The sequence below is a fragment of the Rhinichthys klamathensis genome, unplaced genomic scaffold (genome assembly GCF_029890125.1).
Source record: "Rhinichthys klamathensis goyatoka isolate OS25496 unplaced genomic scaffold, OSU_Roscu_1.1 h1tg000143l_1, whole genome shotgun sequence".
Classification (NCBI taxonomy): Eukaryota; Metazoa; Chordata; class Actinopteri; order Cypriniformes; family Leuciscidae; genus Rhinichthys; species Rhinichthys klamathensis.
In genome coordinates this window covers 260,379-282,545 of record NW_026606678.1, presented here as the reverse complement: position 1 = coordinate 282,545, position 22,167 = coordinate 260,379, and the positions used below count along the sequence as shown (strand labels likewise).

Sequence of the window (22,167 nt, the reverse complement as noted above, 5' to 3'; positions counted from 1 at the left end):
TGGAGCCCATCCCGGTCCAGCGGCACCACCAGGGTCTCTATTGTGGAGCCCATCCCGGTCCAGCGGCACCACCAGAGTCTCTATTGTGGAGCCCATCCCAGTCCAGCGGCACCACCAGAGTCTCTATTGTGGAGCCCATCCCGGTCCAGCTGCACCACCAGAGTCTCTATTGTGGAGCCCATCCCGGTCCAGCGGCACCAACAGGGTCTCTATTGTGAAGCCCATCCGGTCCAGCGGCACCACCAGAGTCTCTATTGTGGAGCCCATCCCGGTCCAGCGGCACCACCAGGGTCTCTATTGTGGAGCCCATCCCGGTCCAGCGGCACCAACAGGGTCTCTATTGTGAAGCCCATCCGGTCCAGCGGCACCACCAGAGTCTCTATTGTGGAGCCCATCCCGGTCCAGCGGCACCACCAGCGTCTCTATTGTGGAGCCCATCCTGGTCCAGCGGCACCACCAGGGTCTCTATTGTGGAGCCCATCCCGGTCGAGCGGCACCACCAGGGTCTCTATTGTGGAGCCCATCCCGGTCCAGCGGCACCACCAGAGTCTCTATTGTGGAGCCCATCCCAGTCCAGCGGCACCACCAGGGTCTCTATTGTGGAGCCCATCCCGGTCGAGCGGCACCACCAGGGTCTCTATTGTGGAGCCCATCCCGGTCCAGCGGCACCACCAGGGTCTCTATTGTGGAGCCCATCCCGGTCGAGCGGCACCACCAGGGTCTCTATTGTGGAGCCCATCCCGGTCCAGCGGCACCACCAGGGTCTCTATTGTGGAGCCCATCCCGGTCCAGCTGCACCACCAGAGTCTCTATTGTGGAGCCCATCCCGGTCCAGCGGCACCACCAGAGTCTCTATTGTGAAGCCCATCCCAGTCCAGCGGCACCACCCGGGTCTCTATTGTGGAGCCCATCCCAGTCCAGCGGCACCACCAGAGTCTTCCTGCTCCGCTCAATAAAAGTCTACATCATTTGTTCTTATTTTATGTACTGTACATTTAAATGTTTATGTTGATATGTTTAACGTATGTTGGAAAAAGTACTTTTCTGTAGCCTAAAAACAAATTATTTTCATTTACCAATTTTAAAAAATAAAAAAAAGGTATAGAACAATTTGTTTCATGTAGAAATTATGAGTCATTACAAAAATAAACAATGTCCAGAACAATTAATTCTCTTTTATTTACAAATTTAAAGTGGCATAAAAATAAATATTGTACAGAATTTCTCTTTTCTTTTAAAAAAATAAAAGTGCAAAAAAAAAAGTAAAACAAGAAAATGTAGAAAATGTTGTATATTTTTCAAACATTCTCTCAAGAAGAGAAAACAGACTGTCCCTCCTCTCCCTACTCTGCCTCCCTCTATAGTTGCATTGCTTCTCTGATCAAGCCCAAAAACTCGTCCTCTGTCCCGCCGCCTTCGTGCTGCTGCTGCTCCTCCTCACCTCTTCCATGAGGACAAACCAGGGCCAAGTTTCAGCAGTGGGTTTCCCACTCACACCCTCACCTGTGCCAGGACACTTGCAATCCTAAAGGCAGAGCAAATTTACCATGGCTTGTTAAACACAACAGCACAATACATTTCAGCAAAGATGCGTGTATTAACTCTATTACTTTGTATTGTTTTTTTTGCCTGTATGGGAGTTACTCTCCCCAGCAGACCCATTTACTCCAGAATTGCTCTAAAAAAGCAGAAAAGGGTACTTATGAAAAATATTAACACAGGGGTGCAATCTTAACATAAGTGCATTGATAATAGGGGTGGGAATCTTTTACCATCTCACGATTCAATTCGATTCCGATTCTTGAGGCCACGATTCGATTCAAAATCGATTTTCGATTCAAAAAGATTTTCGATTCCAAACGATTCGATTTTATCCATAATGATTTATAATCGGGTTTCTGATCATGATCTACTCTCATCTGCTTTGTTATACAGAATGACAAACGGAGACATTAAAGTGTCTTTTTCACATTTATTAAGTTCAATTCTCAGGGAAGTGCCTTTTATCAAAAACATTGTCTGGTTCTCAATTGCTACTGTTGCAGGTCCCGGCACAGGAGACCCAGCTGACAGATTACTGTTATCTGTAAAACAGGATTCAATGAAAAGAGAGAGAGAGAGTCGCGTCTGCTCTTTCACAGCTCCTCTGCAGATATATTTATTTAATGCACAATAAATCAAGCACAACAGTTGCTTTTAAAGCATTAATCCACATTCTTCTGTCTGTCTTATTACATCACTTTTGTCACCAACACCAAAATAAATCACCTTTTGTCTCATTTCTTCACTTTACCATTTTTAGTTAACATTTAACATATAAATATTATATTTTATAATTAGACATACCAATATTCTTTAGCACAATGAGATTAAGTATGAACTTAATGCATATGAACTCTGAAAATGTGTATTCCAAAAGGTACTTGCTCCTTAAAACCATTGTGAAACATTTCACTTTTGTTCCTACGTTTCTATCAGTGCCCGATCACGTGACCGGCAAGCGCGCCAAACGCGATCACAGAGAGAGCTTCAAAGACACACTAAACTCGACATATTAACTAATTAACACAAGCTAACAAACTTTTCATGACACACAAACTATTAATACAACAGTATAGCTAAATATAATGACCACTGGAGCGAACTAATCTCATTTTCCTCACGTTGAAGTGAGCATACAACAAGACAAACAAAACGTCATCAACTAAAACACATTTAACCCTTTACATTCACTAAACAGTAATAATAGTGCAATCGCTGAGGTATAGTTACACAATACTCTTTTGAATGTTCATGTTTTTACCTGTAAAACAGGATTCAATGAAAAGAGAGAGAGAGAGTCGCGTCTGCTCTTTCACAGCTCCTCTGCAGATATGAGGGAGCATGCGCAGTTCACGGTTTCGCCCGCGACTCTCCAGCCAGAATGTCAAAATAAGAGTCCTTTATTTTTGTCCATATAAATGTAAATATAAGTTTGTTAATTTGCATACAACATAAGCCAATAATGTAATCTGTTTACTCATAACAATATACAATACATATTCAATAGAAGGGGAAAAAACACAAGTGTGTACATACTTTGTGTGTATCACACTACTCATTAGTAGCAAGCTATAAAATAAGTTGGAACAAAAATAAAGTGCTTCTTCATAATACAAAATGGTTGAAAATAGATGCATTTCCCAGGAAAGTTGCAGTTTACCAGTACACAAATATCATGTAGAACACAACCGGTGAAGACAAAAAAAACATCTATATTTCTCAGTCAGACTCAGTAACTTAAAGAATAACAAGTTATGCAAATAAAATGCTTCTTTCAAAATGAAAAATAGTACCCCTAAGCTACCTGTCTCTGAAATATTCATGACAGTGTCTCTTGCAACAATAGAACTGTAAACTGTGCAACTGATTATATGATTTTCAACAAATCATGAAAAAAACTGGACATGAACTGTGTCCAAGGTTACTGTCCATTTGCAGATGCAACATTCAGGTTCTTTTGCAGGAAAATAAGCTGATCAACATGTGCAGGAGTGAGACTGCTTCGCTGTGCTGTTACTATATCTCCAGCGGTGGAGAAAACTCTCTCAGCTGCAACGCTAGTGCCAGGGATACACAAGTATCGCTTACCCAGTCCAGCTAAGAGAGGAAAAGCTGTCTGATGGGTCCTCCACCAGCTGAGCGGGTTTTCTGACAGAGACAGGGGAGGGGCTTCAAGATACTTCTTCAGTTCCTCTTCAGCTCTGGAGCTGGCAGATCTACGGACAACACTGACCTCAGTAAATGTCTTGCCCAATAGCGTGACCAGTGCAGAGGGCCTTTTTTTTGGAGCAGGGCCTTCTTCTTGCTGTGGTGTCTCAGACTCAACCTCAGCCTCTTCTGAGTTCACTTGTCTCTACAGAAACAATTCAACAATCATGTCAGTCATAATCAATTATGTACAAAATAGTCACACAAGTCCCATATTTTATGTTTAACTAAAATTAAAAAGGCATATATAAATTTAAAACCTGCAAGATGAGATGGCATTATTTAACTTTGATCTACATACATTTTCAGCAAGCATAAATGCCTTAACCCTTTGATGCGCAAGCTATGGATACCCCCTCTAATGCACAACATGGGTCTAAAAAGACCCGTATTCATTTCCTATGTTATTTCATGCATGGCTCGGCATTTTTTTGTTCCACCTTTTGAAATCACTTTATTTGAGCATTTTCTATTTCATGATCTATAAATTTCATGATTTATGAATATTCAAAATATCTTGTTTTCAATTATCACAAATTCATATTTTAATATTTCCTAGGTTTTGTGTAAATACATCAAGTTTACACACATGGGTCTAAAATGACCCATCTATGCAAACGTGATAAAACAAAAGAATAAAGAAAACTTTTTGTTAAAACAAACATTGTCACAGTTGTTTAGATCAACACATTTACTGTAACACTTGAAATATGTTTATTGGCCACTTTGTCACGCATAACACACATATAACTGATAACACTGAAATTGAACTGTAGTGTAGTGCAACTGTAGGGGGGATCTCCCCGCCACCAATGTGCAGCATCCACCCGGATGATGCGACAGCAGCCATAGTGCACCAGAACGCCACCACACGACAGCTTATGTGACCGATAGCATTGATTTATGACCACAAATAAAAATTAATATGGAGGTACTGCCCAGGTAAGGTTTCTGCCCAACAGCACCAATATAATACTTGTATATATAACTTTCTATCGCAACTTTTATTTTGTTGACCTAGCTAACATTAGATAAAATAAAATATGTCGACCGCAAGCTAGCTAATAGTATTGGACATGTTTCTCTTTTGCACTAGTAATGGATTTCAAGGTCAAGGTAACCTTAGCCTAAACGTTCAAATTTTAGGCTATATCTAGATGTCTTTCACAAAATATCAAATATTTTCTGTGACAAAAAATGTATTAAATAAAACTTACATGCATGAAATATACAAAAGCAGCCGTGTCGAATTTTGAAATGTGTGGCAGGTGAATAGTTTTCTGCAGTAAATATATTTATACTATTTATAAATATCAAAGGTTCCTATATGGGTCATTTTTGACCCATGTGTGTAAAATTGATGTAGAAATACAAAAACCGTGTTTGTTTATAAAGTAAGAAAGGGAAAATAAAAATAATGATTTGTGGAAATCAAAAACAAGATATTTAATGAATACCTGGATTAATAAATGATAAAATATATTTATTTCAAATATTCAGCAAAGAAACATGAATACGGGTCTTTTTAGACCCATGTTGCGCATTAGAAGGGTAGTGAAACAAAAACGATTTTTATTCGAAAAGTAAGAAAGGAAAAATTTAAATAAGGATTTGTAATGATCTAAAACAAGTTAATTGAGGAATACCTGGAATACTGAATGATGAAATTAATTTCTTGCAAAGATATAGAAAATGAAAACTCAGTCGGGTCTATTTAGACCCATGTTGTGCATCAAAGGGTTAAGGTGATGATACACAGGACAACTTTTTGAGCAATGTTGCTTGGCAATCTTGCCGAGCGATTGTTGCTTGGGCACTTTCCAATTGAAAATGGGCAATACATTTCTATCTGGATAATTTAGATCGGTCGTGGGCCCTGTGTCTCATCTGGTTGCCCATTGACGGCAACATTGCCCAGTAACATTGCTCAAAAAGTTGCCCTGTGTATCATCACCTTTACACATTTTAGAAAATAATATATTACTCAAGAACAGATAATAAATTTACCTCGAGTGCTGCAGCCTCTGCAACTACATTGGCATGGATTTCCAGATGGTCCTCCTCAGTGAGGAAAGGCAGGGCCTTGAATCTGGGGTCCAAAAAGGAAGCAGAGTACAGCATGCGCTTATCCCGTGCAGAACTGTATCTTTTCGCCAGATCATTGTGGATTGCCAGTTTGATTTCCCGAATAACTGGTGTGTCAGCAGCAGCAGCAACGCCAGCTGCCTCCGTGTCGTGCAGCAATTGAACATGCAAAGGAGCAATAACAGAGTGTAGGCATAGAATCCTCTGACATTATGTGGGTTGCGTCTTTCATTGGTTTCAGCACCGCTGCTATTTCCTCAGCAGTGGAGATGTCGGTGTCGCTGAGTGTGCAGATGTCACTTCCAGATTTTCTCACCTGGGGGGAGAGCAGCGCGGCACAAATAGCAGGCTGCTGCTCTAGGAATCGTTCGATCATGTCCAGCGCGCTGTTCCAGCGTGTAGCGACATCCGTTTTCAGTTTGAGCACCGGTAACTGCAGAAGTTTCTGCTTTTCCAGGAGTTCATGATTTGCAATGGCGCTGCGGTGGAAGAAACCAGTAATTCGCCTGATCCTCCCAAGCAGTCGTGACACCGTGGTGAGCTTCAGAGCTCGTTGTGCAGCCAGGTTGAGAGTATGGGCAAAACATGTAATGTGTGCCAAGTTGTCAATCTGTGCAGCGGCGAGCCTGTTGGCAGCATTATCAGTCACAATCACCAGATCCGAGACCGTCAGCTCCCATTCATTAGCAACGGAGTGAAACATGGCATTGACATTTACAGCTGTATGGCTCTCGTGCATCACGCGAGTTTGCAAAACACGGGATTCGAGCACCCACGTATCAGTTATGTAGTGAGCGGTGAATGTCACAAAAGACTTGGTTGCTCTTGATGTCCATGCATCACATGTTAATGCTACTCTGGTCGTTTTGGTTAGGGCACTGGCGACCATTCTTTTAGTCTCATTGTAAAGCTGTGGCACAGCGGTCTCAGTGAAAAACTTGCGGGACGGTATGGCGTACCTCGGCTCCGCAGTCTGTAACATCCAGACGAACCCCTCGTTCTCAACCACACTGTAAGGCCTTAGGTCTTTGGCGATGAAGCAGGCGATAGACCGAGTTATTATTTTTGCCCTCTCGGAGTTGGCAGGGAGTTTCGTGAAGCACTGCAGTGTGCGTTGGTCTGCAGCTGGCGGCTGACTCTGCTCCGTGTCGCTGAGCTCCGGGTGATGCCTAGTAATATGAGCCCGCGCATTTGTTGTGCTGCCGAAGTGCTTGGTCTTCGTTTTGCAAAGCTTGCACACTGTGTGTGTCATGTCCAGCACAGTGCTTCCAGGCATTCGGTAAAAACCGAAATGACGCCAAATTTTAGCTTTAAGTGAAGACGGGGCTGGTTGGATCTCCCTCTCATCCATATTTGCTTCCTCTTTGTTTTAGTGATTTGCCGCTCACGTTCAAAAACCGGCTGCGTGGTGACGTCCGTATAGGCTAGTTACAAAAATGGAGGCGAACAGCCAGCTGATTTTATTTATTTATTAAATCGATTCTTGGACATTTCAGATCGATTCTGAATCGTTGCAAATGAGAATCTAGATTCTTCTGTGAATCGATTTTTTGGCACACCCCTAATTGATAACACTGCAAAATATGACACATTAGGACATGCATACAAAATACTTCAGAAATCATATTTCTGGATACTCAAATTTGGTTAAAACCTTTGTAGACATAACGTTAGCTTGCACGACAGCACTACAAAAACACATAAAAGTGAAACCCCATTGCCCCATCTACTGCTTTTCTTATTGTTGTGGGCTTTATATGGTGAGTGATAATTCTTATAATACACAAGTGATAGACTAGTGCAAATATTACAAATAGGTCATTAAACTAATATTAGCACAAGTTTTGCCTCAAACCACCTGACAAATAAAGCCACGCAATGGTGACGGAGTTAAGATGAAGTTTATAAGAAAGAAACTCTTTTAACTGTGGTTTCACTAGCTATTTGAGTAAATGAAAACATAATAGCCTACATTTAAATGTGAATTTTCCATTCACTACCGAACTCTTGGCCGCCTTTTAAAAAAAAATAAAAATGCAGTCGCCACCGGCACGTAACAACTTATGGGGTAGCATAAGCCGCTAAGGATCCTTTTCTGTATCCTTCCTTTCACAGGGAAACAAAGGGTGCTTTTGAATCAGGGTAGCCTTCGTCGCGCCGCGGTGACGCAATCGGCCTTCAAATGCGACCTTCGGAGGAAGCAGCCTTCACATTGGGAGGATTTTTTCAAAGCCTGGAGAAATTATCTGTTTTAAAAAAAGTAGGCTAAGGCCCCATCCACACTACTGCGTTTTAGTTTAGAAATGGATAATTAAAACGAATACGATCTCTGTCCACACCAGCGTTTTAGCTGCATATTAGAATTGATCTCCGTCCACATTAAAACAACTGAAAACGCGCATCACGTGACCTTTCACCAACACTGGGCATGCGCGCGCCGGTGTAAACACAACTTCATTGATAAAATGATCCCACCATGCTCTGGGTTACCCCCAAACCGACGCTCCATGTACGGTCAACGCCGCCGCTGCACACGGGAATTGTCACAGATCGCTCGAATAATAGCTTGACTCCGGCGCATGTAGGCAGTTATAGCGTTGTAAAATGCAGAATTTACTTGTACAACAGCGGCTAGCAAAGATATACGCCATGACTGATGACACCCAATCATAGAGCCGAGCGTGAGCCTCTACTACGTCATCGTTTCTAAAGTCCTCTGTTTTGTCCCGTCTACACTAAAACGCCCTCCGGAGATTCAAAACGAAAAAAGGATCGGCAGCGTTTCTAAACTTCTCCGTTTTGGGTCTCCGTTTTTGCCGTTTTAGTGTGGACGGGAGGTGCAAACGTAGCAAAAGGTCTCCGTTTTTAAATGAAAACGTAGTAGTGTGGACGGGGCCTAAATGTTTCCAAAGAAGAGAAATTACTTTTTTAATAAGATTCTCTAAAAAAGTGAGACATTGTGGCCTGATTTCTTTTATTAATATTCATTTTTCAGGACCAAAATAACATTCTGCACGGTGAAGAGCCTACAGGTTACAAGCTTCACATATTAGAAAAATAGCTACAATAAAAAAAAAAAAAACATTTTCTAATGTCTCGTTGTCAAGGATGTTTCAGATGAACACCTGAGAGTAGTGATGTGTCCTCCCGTATCGAGGCTTCGAAGCGTGTGTCGAGTAATCCGGGATGATTTCTGTGAAGCGCGTATCGAGGCTTGTGTCGGTGACGTATGTGGTGACGTTTGAAGCCTCGCGAGCCGCCTGTGCCACGTGACTGCTTCAGGAAGTGGTTCGCGGTTTGGCGGTCTATTTGAAATATAAGGGCCAGCAAAATGCAATGGATTCCCCCTCACATTTTGTGGACTTGGGACTTTGCGAGTTTGTTAGCGATCTATTCAAGCTTATTTTTCTTCATTCAATTCATTCAATGCTTCAGACACCAAAGCCATAGTGTCATTATAATCACACTGCACGTTTTACATTTATTGTCCACTTGATGGCACAATAGAGCAAATGAAGCACCATGAAGCTTCGGCACATGAGTGAACCAATTGGATGAAACGCTTCAAGGCTTTATGAAGCTTCATCTCGCCATCACTACCTGAGAGTGTTGAGACGGGTGTCGGATTGTTTCGAAGCCTTGACACAATATGGCACATTTGGTTCAACTGTTTCATTGCTTCATGAAGCCTCGATCTGCCCACCACTAGTTGGGTTTACTGGAGTTCAAGGACATGAAAAGGTGAAGATTAGAACCGAACTTCAGTGGGAAACAACAGGAGTATAAAAAACTGATGAGTTGATTGCCTCTTTGGATACTGATACGTCATTAAACCCAGATGCCTAGTAGCCTAGAGCTGAGGAAAAGAAACCCCGAGTGAAAGACAACAAGCCCAGAGTTGACCACTCCTTTGACTCAAAGCGTGATTATCTGCTGTGTATACATACATAGGCTACACCTCTTACCTCGTTGATTGGGTTGATTAACTGAATGTGCTCCACTCGTGTTTAATTAGGTTTGATTATCTTAATTATATTAATGTGCTCCTCCCGACCTTTGTTAATAAAACAATTTCTTAATATGCCAAATAGGGTAGGGGTTGATCTTTGAGAACTATGATTGGATGGAATGGACATCCTGGTTAATGAATCTTGTGTATAAATATGAGGCTTCTTCCATTTGCTATTATATTGTCTCAGCTTTATCATTTTCTGCAGATAGTCTAGCTAAAAATTTATATAACTCAGTATTCAGGCCAGTGCTGTAGCAATGCATTACTTCTTTTCCATGTTGTTTTCACTGCTAGCCATTATTGGGCCTGTGAGCGTTCAGTCCGCAGGAAGACGTGCTAAGCGGAGCAGCGACCGATCTTACAGATCTGTGCTGAAGGTGTCGAATGGAGGGCCGTGGGGATCGTGGGGGGTTATTAGCATGTGTCCAAGCGGAACGTACGTAGACGCGTTTAGTCTGAAGGTAAGTTGGGCACTGACTTTATTTAGCTAATATGGGGTGGAAGAGCGCTTCAAAGGTCAAACTCTGGAGTTGCTGTTTGTCGTTTAATTCCAGGTTTCCAAAGTGTCTGTGTAATACTAAAGAGCATGAAGATAAATGTTAAGTGTTGGGTTAGTTTACTCTTTCAAATGGAAGATTGTCTTGTTCTTTTAAGGTGGAAGGCAAACTTATTTTTGGTGGTGATGATACAGCGCTCAATGGGATTCGTCTTTACTGTGTCGATCGGCCAGGCGCAGACGAATACACCGCAATTACGTCTGACGTAGGAGGGTAATGGATTATTAAGATTTTTTCATTAAGTGTTTAAGCTATTTAAGTAAATTGAGGATTTTCTTGAATGATTATTGATTTGATCAGGCAACCTCTTTGTTTTCTTTAGCTGGGGCGAGTGGACAGATAAGAAATCGTGTCCTGTTGGATTCTTCACCGCTTTCCAGCTGAAAGTTGAAACTCCCCGAGGATCTGGAGATGATACGGCCGCAAACAGCATCGAGTGTGTGGTGCTATAAGTTATAACATCTCTTACTCGGTGTATACCTCTTACACCATCTCTTACCCATCCTGGGTTTATTTAGCTATTTAATGACTCTCAGCCCAGTGTCATGAAACTGCGTATCTATACCACGAGTTTAATTTCTCATGCCATTTATACACTAAAAATAGTTTTCGCGTGCATATGACACGCACTTTATGGCGAGTAATACGCACGCACTCCACACCCTAATTCTACCCAAGGGGTTTACAGTGCTTAGCATATGCACGCAAAACCCATTATTGGTGTATAAATGGTATGAGAAATTAAATTTGTGGTATAGATGCGCACTTTTATGAGATTGTGTTAGGACTCTAGTTTTCCCCTATCAATAGTTTAGTTAATATCACTCTCGCAGTCGTGCTGCTGTTCGAGATTGCAGTGATTAGGCCGTCGGCTGCAGGAGATCATGTGACTGACATTCAATCCAACAGCACAATTACATCTTTATCATTGTCACATCTGAATTTTTTCCAGTTTCAAATGCAGTGATTGGGTGATCTGGGGTAAAGGTCTAAACTGGGGTGATTGGGGCGACTGGAGTGCAACGTGTGAAGGAAAAGGAATCTGCGGCTTACAGACCCGGGTAGAAGAGTCACAGGGAAGCGAAGGAGACGACACCGCTCTCAATGACGTGATCATGTTCTGCTGTGATTAAGGTGATGTGATCGCAATCAAAAACTGACACACACACTGCAGATCAACTAAATCTGATTTTTCTTTCAGGTGTAAGAGGATGACAAGAAGAACAGCAAGAAGATCCTATGAAAAACTAACAAACCATGTCATACAACAGTTTTGTAATGAAAAGTCAGCCGGTCATTTTCACATAACATAAAGCCTAACTGGATGATCGGGGCATTTGCTCCCCGCTTTTGAAGTTGAAATTATCGTATTCTTTCGTAGGTTAGTGATTCTTCTGAAGACTCCTGAACTTCTACTGAAACTGTTGTCAAATATCAGCAATAAAGACTTTCTAAACAGAACCTTGTAGTTTTACATTGTTTTGCACAACACTTTACATCAGATCGTTCATTACATTAGTGCATGTGGCAGATGGTCTAAAGTGACTTATATTGCATTCAAAGTAATTGTCTAATCCATTAATTCCCTGAGAATGACTAGCGTTATCTACATTAAAGTGTATTATTGTCAAGTTCCATAAACTTTTTGCCTTTCTAAAGCTATAAATGTTTAGCTAAAATGTCACAATGCATATTCAGAAAATGATTAGATGTAAAAAAAAAAAAAATCAAATCTCATTTCAACTTTACAGTCTTCTCAAATATTAATCTCACTCCTGCAGTAAATATCACAAACAGTGCCAGAATCAAGCAGCAGTTATAAATCTGTATTCTAAGACTGTTATAATCTGAGTTTTTGGATGGCTGTTTTATCATGTTTCAGTTCTGTGCCTCAGTTTTCAATTTCAGGTGGTCTCCAGTTTACAAATGGTTTAAGGGTGTTTTCTCACTGGCAGTTTAGTTCAGAACGGGACACGGTTCATGCAGACCCGGTGCGCACTGGGGTACCGAACCCGAGACTACTGGAGGGAAGTGTTTGTGTGAAAGGTAAAGCAACACGGATTCGTGTGTGCGCTCGTTCAGGAAAAGTAACCTGCGCATGCGTTTTAGCTGATCATGTGTTTAGTTCAATAAAATGCATGTAAGGGATAACCATGTTGATGATTTACCTTGGATGTGAGCGATAGTGAGCCTGCAGTGTGTTTGTGCATAGCGTGTGGAATCAGGGCAACAAATTAATTGAAATCCACTGTCTCCTCAAAAGAGTCCGTTTTCTAGCAGCTTTAATGGTCCCATTACTGTAAAATTTGTGAATATTCAGATCTCCTCAGGGATGGAAGGGAAAAATTCTAAAAACAGTGACGTATTGTTTGCTTTATGGAGAAAAAAAGTTGAGTCTATCTTGTCCAGCAAATACGTACCAAAAAATCTAAATTCAGAAGATGAAATTCTCACATATTGGGAAATACTTGGTAGACATGAAAAGAAACCAAAACATGGTGAAATAATTGAAGCTTTAAACTACGTGCATTATAAATGGCTACATGAGTTAACACAATTTCTATCTTTGCTTATGGATGTTATATGTGAAGAAATGCAATCTAAAAATGCAGAGTCATAAAAGATTCAAGATCTTCAAACACAGCTGGATAAATTACTAGCTGAGCTGTTAGCCCTGACTGAACAGTGTAACAATCACAAAGAGACCATTGCAGATCTCAAGGCTAAGCTAAATGCTAAAAAGTCCATGTCCCCCAGAATGCTTAACAGCGATGGGACTAAAAAGCATGTTCACTTCTTAGAGGAGGTCACTAGCTTGCTCTAATCTAAAAACTACTTTTTTTCCCTCACAGGACAGCAACACTACACAATTGTTATTTTGCAATATGATGCATTGTTTTACATTAAAATACACAAAAGTATATAGTTTAAATGTACAACCTTGAAAATATTCAGAAGTAAAATGCAACATAAGCAGTAATGCAGTAGTAGCCAATGCAAAACCATCATAAAAACCCTGACAAGTAGTTTTTATTTTCCTGCAGAATACATATCTGTAGTTTTACTCTTGAAACCTTAAAGGGGTGGTTTGGGATTTTGGACATCGGGCCTCATTTCCAAGTTAGCCTTAGTGTTATTTATCAGTGGAGACAGTTTTCAAAAAATGTTCATTCAGTCGTTCCAGTTGCATTGTTCACAGGTGCTAGGCTAGTGCGAGTCAACGGTATCTGCTAGCCTGCAATTAAAAACAGTTTTATCCACTCCACAGTACACCAAAAGCAAGTAAATTATAACGCCAGACTATCGATGTAAATTTCTGTTGAGAGAATAATGTTAGAAATTTGTTAATCTGTTAATAGTTTTGTCACAGCTGCTTTAAATCGGCTGATGGATATGAGTGTGCATCTACTTTTCTAAACAACCTGAAGTTAGGAAAAGATGTTCATGTAACATTTTGTCCCGCAGGGACAAATGCAAACAATGCAAAAAAAATGTGCAGATTGAGGATGGGACACTGTGGGTTAAATTATTCTTTGTGCATTGTAGGGAAGCATGTTTCTGGCTTGTGTGAATGTGGGAGTCTTGAGATAGTATAGGGCATGTTCTCTTACGAGAGGTTCTCTCGTATTGCGTAAGCTAGCTTACGCTACGGGAAAGATGAATCTTTTCTGAAATATTGAAGCCAAAAAATTATCCTTAATTTTGTATCCATTTTCAATGCAGTGCAGCAGCTGCAGACCTTGAGCGGGCTAGCTAGCGAGCTCATTGGTTGCTGTGCGGCAACTGCTGCAGCCTATAGACGAACTGAATGAACTCGGTTCCAATGAGAGGCTCTCGCGCCTTCATCGCGTCACAGCCCGCCAAACTGGGCATGGCTAGAGTGTATATTAGCGAGGTTCGAAGGCTGCATCCCTGATTTACATATCTTCAGCGAAGCTCTTCGCATCTGATACAGAAGCCGCGTCGCCGTCTGAGGGGCATTTTAGCGAGCTTGGACAGCGCTTGAAGAAGCCGGCCGTCTTCGCCACCTTCAGCCATCCGGCAAGCTACGCCATCCGGTGACGTATCCTTTTTAGAGCTAAGCTAGTCCCTCAGGGAACTTCACAAAAGAGCACGAGCGTCTTTGTAAAGATGCCTTGCACCACCTGCGGCTCATGCCGCGCCCCTCTCAGCGCCGGAGACCGCCACCTCATCTGCGCTATCTGCCTGGGACTGGAGCACGCAGAGCTCGCTCTCGCTGATGGCGGATGCGACCTCTGCGAGGAGCTTCCGATGTCGACCCTGCGGGCTCGACTCGAAGCGTTCAGAACCGAAGCCGCCGCGCCGCCTTTCGTCTCGCCGCGCAAGAAAAAGTGCCGCTCCCAAAGGCCGCCGGAACCGGTGCTGGAAGCGGCTGTCTCGCCGGAGCCTCTCCCTCGAGCCTCGCTTTCACAAATAAATTTGCCTTAGCCTACTTTTACTTACACAAAATGACAACGAAGTCCAAGTGGAATAAAATAACGCAGTGTTCGGGAATAAACTGCAAAAACTATCAGTGTGACAGTACAAATCTTGTCTTTCATAGTTTTCCCAAAGACCCTGACAGGTAAATTTGGCCTATAGTTGCATATATAGTATATGCACCTGCTAACTTTTAACTGTTTTTTAGTCTAGTAACGTTAGTAAACTTAATTCATTCAAGGAACTGCTAGTCCTAGACAGAAACCTTACCAGGGTCTCTATTGTGGAGCCCATCCCGGTCCAGCGGCACCACCAGCGTCTCTATTGTGGAGCCCATCCCGGTCCAGCGGCACCACCAGCGTCTCTATTGTGGAGCCCATCCCGGTCCAGCGGCACCACCAGCGTCTCTATTGTGGAGCCCATCCCGGTCCAGCGGCACCACCAGGGTCTCAATTGTGGAGCCCATCCCGGTCCAGCGGCACCACCAGGGTCTCTATTGTGGAGCCCATCCCGGTCCAGCGGCACCACCAGGGTCTCTATTGTGGAGCCCATCCCGGTCCAGCGGCACCACCAGGGTCTCTATTGTGGAGCCCATCCCGGTCCAGCGGCACCACCAGGGTCTCTATTGTGGAGCCCATCCCAGTCCAGCTGCACCACCAGAGTCTCTATTGTGGAGCCCATCCCGGTCCAGCGGCACCACCAGGGTCTCTATTGTGGAGCCCATCCCGGTCCAGCGGCACCACCAGGGTCTCTATTGTGGAGCCCATAACGGTCCAGCGGCACCACCAGGGTCTCTATTGTGGAGCCCATCCCGGTCCAGCGGCACCACCAGAGTCTCTATTGTGGAGCCCATCCCGGTCCAGCGGCACCACCAGGGTCTCTATTGTGGAGCCCATCCCGGTCCAGCGGCACCACCAGGGTCTCTATTGTGGAGCCCATAACGGTCCAGCGGCACCACCAGGGTCTCTATTGTGGAGCCCATCCCGGTCCAGCGGCACCACCAGGGTCTCTATTGTGGAGCCCATAACGGTCCAGCGGCACCACCAGGGTCTCTATTGTGGAGCCCATAACGGTCCAGCGGCACCACCAGGGTCTCTTTTGTGGAGCCCATAACGGTCCAGCTGCACCACCAGGGTCTCTATTGTGGAGCCCATCCCGGTCCAGCGGCACCACCAGGGTCTCTATTGTGGAGCCCATCCCGGTCCAGCGGCACCACCAGGGTCTCCCTGCTCCGCTCAATAAAAGTTTACATCATTTGTTCTTATTTTATGTACTGTACATTTAAATGTTTATGTTGATATGTTTAACGTATATTGGAAAAATACTTTTCTGTAGCCTAAAAACTAATTATTTTCATTTACCAATTTTATAATAAAAAAAAAGGTATAGAAGAATTTGTTTCATATGGAAATTATGACTGTCATTACAAAAAGAAACAATGTCCAGAACAATTCACTCTCTTTTATTTACAGATTTAAAGTTACATTAAAAAAAATGTACATAATTTCTCTTTCCTTTTAAAAAATAAAAGTGCAAAAAAAAAAAGTAAAACAAGAAAATGTAGAAAATGTTGTATATTTTTCAAACATTCTCTCAAGAAGAGAAAACAGCCTGTCCCTCCTCTCCCTACTCTCCTCGCCTCTGCCTCCCTCTATAGTTGCATTGCTTCTCTGATCAAGCCCAAAAACTCGTCCTCTGTCCCGCCGCCTTCGTGCTGCTGCTGCTCCTCCTCACCGTGGGCTCCCACTGCTGAACTCGGCCCTGGTCTGTCCTCAGGGATTGAGGCAATGAGAACAGGGGGGTTGGTGCAACGCCTCTGTCCCAACACCTCTTCCATGAGGACAAACCAGGGCCAAGTTTCAGCAGTGGGTTTCCCACTCACACCCTCACCTGTGCCAGGACACTTGCAATCCTAAAGGCAGAGCAAATGAACCATGGCTTGTTAACAACAACAGCACAATACATTTCAGCAAAGATGCGTGTATTAACTCTATTACTTTGTATTGTTTTTTGCCTGTATGGGAGTTACTCTCCCCAGCAGACCCATTTTCTCCAGAATTGCTCTAAAAAAGCAGAAAAGGGTACTTATGAAAAATATTAACACAGGGGTGCAATCTTAACATTAGTGCATTGATAACACTGCAAAATATGACACATTCTGACATGCATACAAAATACTTCAGAAATCATATTTCTGGATACTCAAATTTGGTTAAAACCTTTGTAGACATAACGTTAGCTTGCACGACAGCACTACAAAAACACATAAAAGTGAAACCCCATTGCCCCATCTACTGCTTTTCTTATTGTTGTGGGCTTTATATGGTGAGTGATAATTCTTATAATACACAAGTGATAGACTAGTGTAAATATTACAAATAGGTAATTAAACTAATATTAGCACAAGTTTTGCCTCAAACCACCTGACAAATAAAGCCACGCAATGGTGACGAAGGAGTTAAGATGAAGTTTATAAGAAAGAAACTCTTTTAACTAGCTATTTGAGTAAATGAAAACATAATAGCCTACATTTAAATGTGAATTTTCCATTCACTACCGAACTCTTGGCCGCCTTTTAAAAATAAAATAAAAATGCAGTCGTCACCGGCACGCAACAACTTATAGGGTAGGATAAGCCGCTAAGGATCCTTTTCTGTATCCTTCCTTTCACAGGGAAACAAAGGGTGCTTTTGAATCAGGGTAGCCTTCGTCGCGCCGCGGTGACGCAATCGGCCTTCAAATGCGACCTTCGGAGGAAGCAGCCTTCACATTGGGAGGATTTTTTCAAAGACTGGAGAAATTATCTGTTTTTAAAAAAGTAGGCTAAGTCCTTCCAAAGAAGAGAAATTACTATTTTTAATAAGATTCTCTAAAAAAGTGAGACATTGTGGCCTGATTTCTTTTATTAATATTCATTTTTCAGGACCAAAATTACATTCTGCACGGTGAGGAGTCTACAGGTTACAAGCTTCACATATTAGAAAAATAGCTACAATAATAAAAAAAAAAAAACACATTTTCTAATGTCTCGTTGTCAAGGTTGTTTCAGATGAACACCTGAGAGTGTTGAGACTGGTGTCGGATTGTTTCGAAGCCTTGACACAATATGGCACATTTGGTTCAACTGTTTCATTGCTTCATGAAGCCTCGATCTGCCCACCACTAGTTGAGTTTACTGGAGTTCAAGGACATGAAAAGGTGAAGATTAGAACCGAACTTCAGTGGGAAACAACAGGAGTATAAAAAACTGATGAGTTGATTGCCTCTTTGGATACTGATAAGTCATTAAACCCAGATGCCTAGTAGCCTAGAGCTGAGGAAAAGAAACCCCAAGTGAAAGACAACAAGCCCAGAGTTGACCACTCCTTTGACTCAAAGCGTGATTATCTGCTGTGTATACATACATAGGCTACACCTCTTACCTCGTTGATTGGGTTGATTAACTGAATGTGCTCCACTCGTGTTTAATTAGGTTTGATCATCCTAATTATATTAACGTGCTCCTCCCGAACTTTGATAATAAAACATAATTTCTTAATATGCCAAATAGGGTAGGGGTTGATCTTTGAGAACTATGATTGGATGGAATGGACATCGTGGTTAATGATTCTTGTGTATAAATATGAGGCTTCTTCCATATGCTATTATACTGTCTCAGCTTTATCATTTTCTGCAGATAGTCTAGGTAAAAATTAATATAACTCAGTATTCAGGCCAGTGCTGTAGCAATGCATCACTTCTTTTCCATGTTGTTTTCACTGCTAGCCATTATTGGGCCTGTGAGCGTTCAGTCCGCAGGAAGACGTGCTGAGCGGAGCAGCGACCGATCTTACAGATCTGTGCTGAAGGTGTCGAATGGAGGGCCGTGGGGATCGTGGGGGGTTATTAGCATGTGTCCAAGTGGAACGTACGCCGACGCGTTTAGTCTGAAGGTAAGTTGGGCACTGACTTTATTTAGCTAATATGGGGTGGAAGAGCGCTTCAAAGGTCAAACTCTGGAGTTGCTGTTTGTCGTTTAATTCCAGGTTTCTAAAGTGTCTGAGTAATAAAGAGCATGAAGAAAAATATGGGTTGGGTTAAAGTTAACTCTTTCAAATGGAAGATTGTCTTGTTCTTTTAAGGTGGAATCAGCTAATTATTTTGGTGGTGATGATACAGCACTCAATGGGATTCGTCTTTACTGTGTCGATCGGCCAGGCGCAAACGAATACACCGTAATTACGTCTGACGTAGGAGGGTAATGGATTATTAATTTTTGCATTAAGTGTTTAAGCTATTTAAGTAAATTGAGGATTTTCTTGAATGATTATTGATTTGATCAGGCAACCTCTTTTTTTTTTTTCTTCAGCTGGGGCGAGTGGAGAGATAAGCAATCGTGTTCTTCTGGATTCTTGAACACTTTCTGGCTGAGAGTTGAATCTCCCCGAGGATCTGGAGATGATACGGCCGCAAACAACATCGAGTGTGTGGTGCTATAAGTTATAACATCTCTTACTCGGTGTATACCTCTTACACCATCTTCTACCCATCCTGGGTTTATTTAGCTATTTAAGGACTCTCAGCCCAGTGTCATGAAACTGCGTATCTATACCACGAGTTTAATTTCTCATGCCATTTATACACTAAAAATAGTTTTCGCGTGCATATGACACGCACTTTATGGCGAGTAATACGCACGCACTCCACACCCTAATTCTACCCAAGGGGTTTACAGTGCTTAGCATATGCACGCAAAACCCATTATTGGTGTATAAATGGTATGAGAAATTAAATTTGTGGTATAGATGCGCACTTTTATGAGATTGTGTTAGGACTCTAGTTTTCCCCTATCAATAGTTTAGTTAATATCACTCTCGCAGTCGTGCTGCTGTTCGAGATCGCAGTGATTAGGCCGTCGGCTGCAGGAGATCATGTGACTGACATTCAATCCAACAGCACAATTACATCTTTATCATTGTCACATCTGAATTTTTTCCAGTTTCAAATGCAGTGATTGGGTGATCTGGGGTAAAGGTCTAAACTGGGGTGATTGGGGCGACTGGAGTGCAACGTGTGAAGGAAAAGGAATCTGCGGCTTACAGACCCGGGTAGAAGAGTCACAGGGAAGCGAAGGAGACGACACCGCTCTCAATGACGTGATCATGTTCTGCTGTGATTAAGGTGATGTGATCGCAATCAAAAACTGACACACACACTGCAGATCAACTAAATCTGATTTTTCTTTCAGGTGTAAGAGGATGACAAGAAGAACAGCAAGAAGATCCTATGAAAAACTAACAAACCATGTCATACAACAGTTTTGTAATGAAAAGTCAGCCGGTCATTTTCACATAACATAAAGCCTAACTGGATGATCGGGGCATTTGCTCCCCGCTTTTGAAGTTGAAATTATCGTATTCTTTCGTAGGTTAGTGATTCTTCTGAAGACTCCTGAACTTCTACTGAAACTGTTGTCAAATATCAGCAATAAAGACTTTCTAAACAGAACCTTGTAGTTTTACATTGTTTTGCACAACACTTTACATCAGATCGTTCATTACATTAGTGCATGTGGCAGATGGTCTAAAGTGACTTATATTGCATTCAAAGTAATTGTCTAATCCATTAATTCCCTGAGAATGACTAGCGTTATCTACATTTAAGTGTATTATTGTCATGTTCCATAAACTTTTTGCCTTTCTAAAGCTATAAATGTTTAGCTAAAATGTCACAATGCATATTCAGAAAATGATTTGATGTAAAAAAAAAATTCAAACCTCATTTCAACTTAACAGTCTTCTCAAATATTAATCTCACTCCTGCAGTAAATATCACAAACAGTGCTAGAATCAAGCAGCAGTTATAAATCTGTATTCTAAGACTGTTATAATCTGAGTTTTTGGATGGCTGTTTTATCATGTTTCAGTTCTGTGCCTCAGTTTTCAGTTTCAGGTGGTCTCCAGTTTACAAATGGTTTAAGGGTGTTTTCTCACTGGCAGTTTAGTTCAGAACGGGACACGGTTCATGCAGACCCGGTGCGCACTGGGGTACCGAACCCGAGACTACTGGAGGGAAGTGTTTGTGTGAAAGGTAAAGCAACACGGATTCGTGTGTGCGCTCGTTCAGGAAAAGTAACCTGCGCATGCGTTTCAGCTGATCATGTGTTTAGTTCAATAAAATGCATGTAAGGGATAACCGTGTTGATGATTTACCTTGGATGTGAGCGATAGTGAGCCTGCAGTGTGTTTGTGCATAGCGTGTGGAATCAGGGCAACAAATTAATTGAAATCCACTGTCTCCTCAAAAGAGTCCGTTTTCTAGCAGCTTTAATGGTCCCATTACTGTAAAATTTGTGAATATTCAGATCTCCTCAGGGGTGGAAGGGAAAAATTCTAATAACAGTGACGTATTGTTTGCTTTATGGAGAAAAAAAGTTGAGTCTATCTTGTACAGCAAATACGTACCAAAAAATCTAAATTCAGAAGATGAAATTCTCACATATTGGGAAATACTTGGTAGACATGAAAATAAACCAAAACATGGTGAAATAATTGAAGCTTTAAACTACGTGCATTATAAATGGCTACATGAGTTAACACAATTTCTATCTTTGCTTATGGATGTTATATGTGAAGAAATGCAATCTAAAAATGTAGAGTCATAAAAGATTCAAGATCTTCAAACACAGCTGGATAAATTACTAGCTGAGCTGTTAGCCCTGACTGAACAGTGTAACAATCACAAAGAGACCATTGCAGATCTCAAGGCTAAGCTAAATGCTAAAAAGTCCATGTCTCCCAGAATGCTTAACAGCGATGGGACTAAAAAGCATGTTCACTTCTTAGAGGAGGTCACTAGCTTGCTCTAATCTAAAAACTACTTTTTTTCCCTCACAGGACAGCAACACTACACAATTGTTATTTTGCAATATGATGCATTGTTTTACATTAAAATACACAAAAGTATATAGTTTAAATGTACAACCTTGAAAATATTCAGAAGTAAAATGCAACATAAGCAGTAATGCAGTAGTAGCCAATGCAAAACCATCATAAAAACCCTGACAAGTAGTTTTTATTTTCCTGCAGAATACATATCTTTAGTTTTACTCTTGAAACCTTAAAGGGGTGGTTTGGGATTTTGGACGTCGGGCCTCATTTCCAAGTTAGCCTTAGTGTTATTTATCAGTGGAGACAGTTTTCAAAAAATGTTCATTCAGTCGTTCCAGTTGCATTGTTCACAGGTGCTAGGCTAGTGCGAGTCAACGGTATCTGCTAGCCTGCAATTAAAAACAGTTTTATCCACTCAACAGTACACCAAAAGCAAGTAAATTATAACGCCAGA

General features: G+C 41.9%; 4 protein-coding genes and 1 pseudogene across 4 annotated transcripts in view; 3 read left to right on the top strand and 2 right to left on the bottom strand.

The window, feature by feature from the left end:
• LOC130090409 (vitelline membrane outer layer protein 1-like) overlaps positions 1–22,167 on the top strand; it is a 115,876-nt gene that overhangs the window by 23,027 nt on the left and 70,682 nt on the right. The gene's annotated exons all lie outside the window — the stretch shown is intronic.
• Positions 1–22,167, bottom strand: part of LOC130090394 (vitelline membrane outer layer protein 1-like) — a 126,468-nt pseudogene that overhangs the window by 55,636 nt on the left and 48,665 nt on the right.
• On the bottom strand, positions 3,464–7,111 carry LOC130090398 (E3 SUMO-protein ligase ZBED1-like). The gene is made up of 3 exons (XM_056257756.1): positions 6,045–7,111; positions 5,758–5,839; positions 3,464–3,895 (listed from the first exon to the last, which is right to left on the bottom strand). Exons 1-3 carry the CDS (start codon positions 7,109–7,111, stop codon positions 3,464–3,466), a joined length of 1,581 nt encoding a protein of 526 aa, XP_056113731.1.
• Positions 10,105–11,589, top strand: LOC130090397 (vitelline membrane outer layer protein 1-like). Its single transcript, XM_056257754.1, has 4 exons — positions 10,105–10,308; positions 10,502–10,617; positions 10,727–10,840; positions 11,357–11,589. Exons 1-4 carry the CDS (start codon positions 10,105–10,107, stop codon positions 11,535–11,537), a joined length of 615 nt encoding a protein of 204 aa, XP_056113729.1. The 3' UTR covers positions 11,538–11,589.
• LOC130090396 (vitelline membrane outer layer protein 1-like) lies at positions 18,573–20,055 on the top strand. Its single transcript, XM_056257753.1, has 4 exons — positions 18,573–18,776; positions 18,966–19,081; positions 19,193–19,306; positions 19,823–20,055. The coding sequence occupies exons 1-4, from the start codon at positions 18,573–18,575 to the stop codon at positions 20,001–20,003; spliced, it is 615 nt and encodes a 204-aa protein (XP_056113728.1). The 3' UTR covers positions 20,004–20,055.

Bases quoted from the DNA above. Each gene is read 5' to 3' on its own strand.
- LOC130090397 (XM_056257754.1), top strand. From the start codon at position 10,105: ATGCATTACTTCTTTTCCATGTTGTTTTCACTGCTAGCCATTATTGGG. The intron at 10,309-10,501 runs GTAAGTTGGGCA...TGTTCTTTTAAG, and splicing joins TAGACGCGTTTAGTCTGAAG to GTGGAAGGCAAACTTATTTT. The intron at 10,618-10,726 runs GTAATGGATTAT...TGTTTTCTTTAG, and splicing joins ATTACGTCTGACGTAGGAGG to CTGGGGCGAGTGGACAGATA.
- LOC130090398 (XM_056257756.1), bottom strand. From the start codon at position 7,111: ATGCCTGGAAGCACTGTGCTGGACATGACACACACAGTGTGCAAGCTT. The intron at 5,840-6,044 runs GTCAGAGGATTC...TTTGGACCCCAG, and splicing joins AAAGACGCAACCCACATAAT to ATTCAAGGCCCTGCCTTTCC. The intron at 3,896-5,757 runs GTAAATTTATTA...TTGTTTCTGTAG, and splicing joins CAGAGGCTGCAGCACTCGAG to AGACAAGTGAACTCAGAAGA.
- LOC130090396 (XM_056257753.1), top strand. From the start codon at position 18,573: ATGCATCACTTCTTTTCCATGTTGTTTTCACTGCTAGCCATTATTGGG. The intron at 18,777-18,965 runs GTAAGTTGGGCA...TGTTCTTTTAAG, and splicing joins CCGACGCGTTTAGTCTGAAG to GTGGAATCAGCTAATTATTT. The intron at 19,307-19,822 runs GTGTGTGGTGCT...AATTTTTTCCAG, and splicing joins ACGGCCGCAAACAACATCGA to TTTCAAATGCAGTGATTGGG.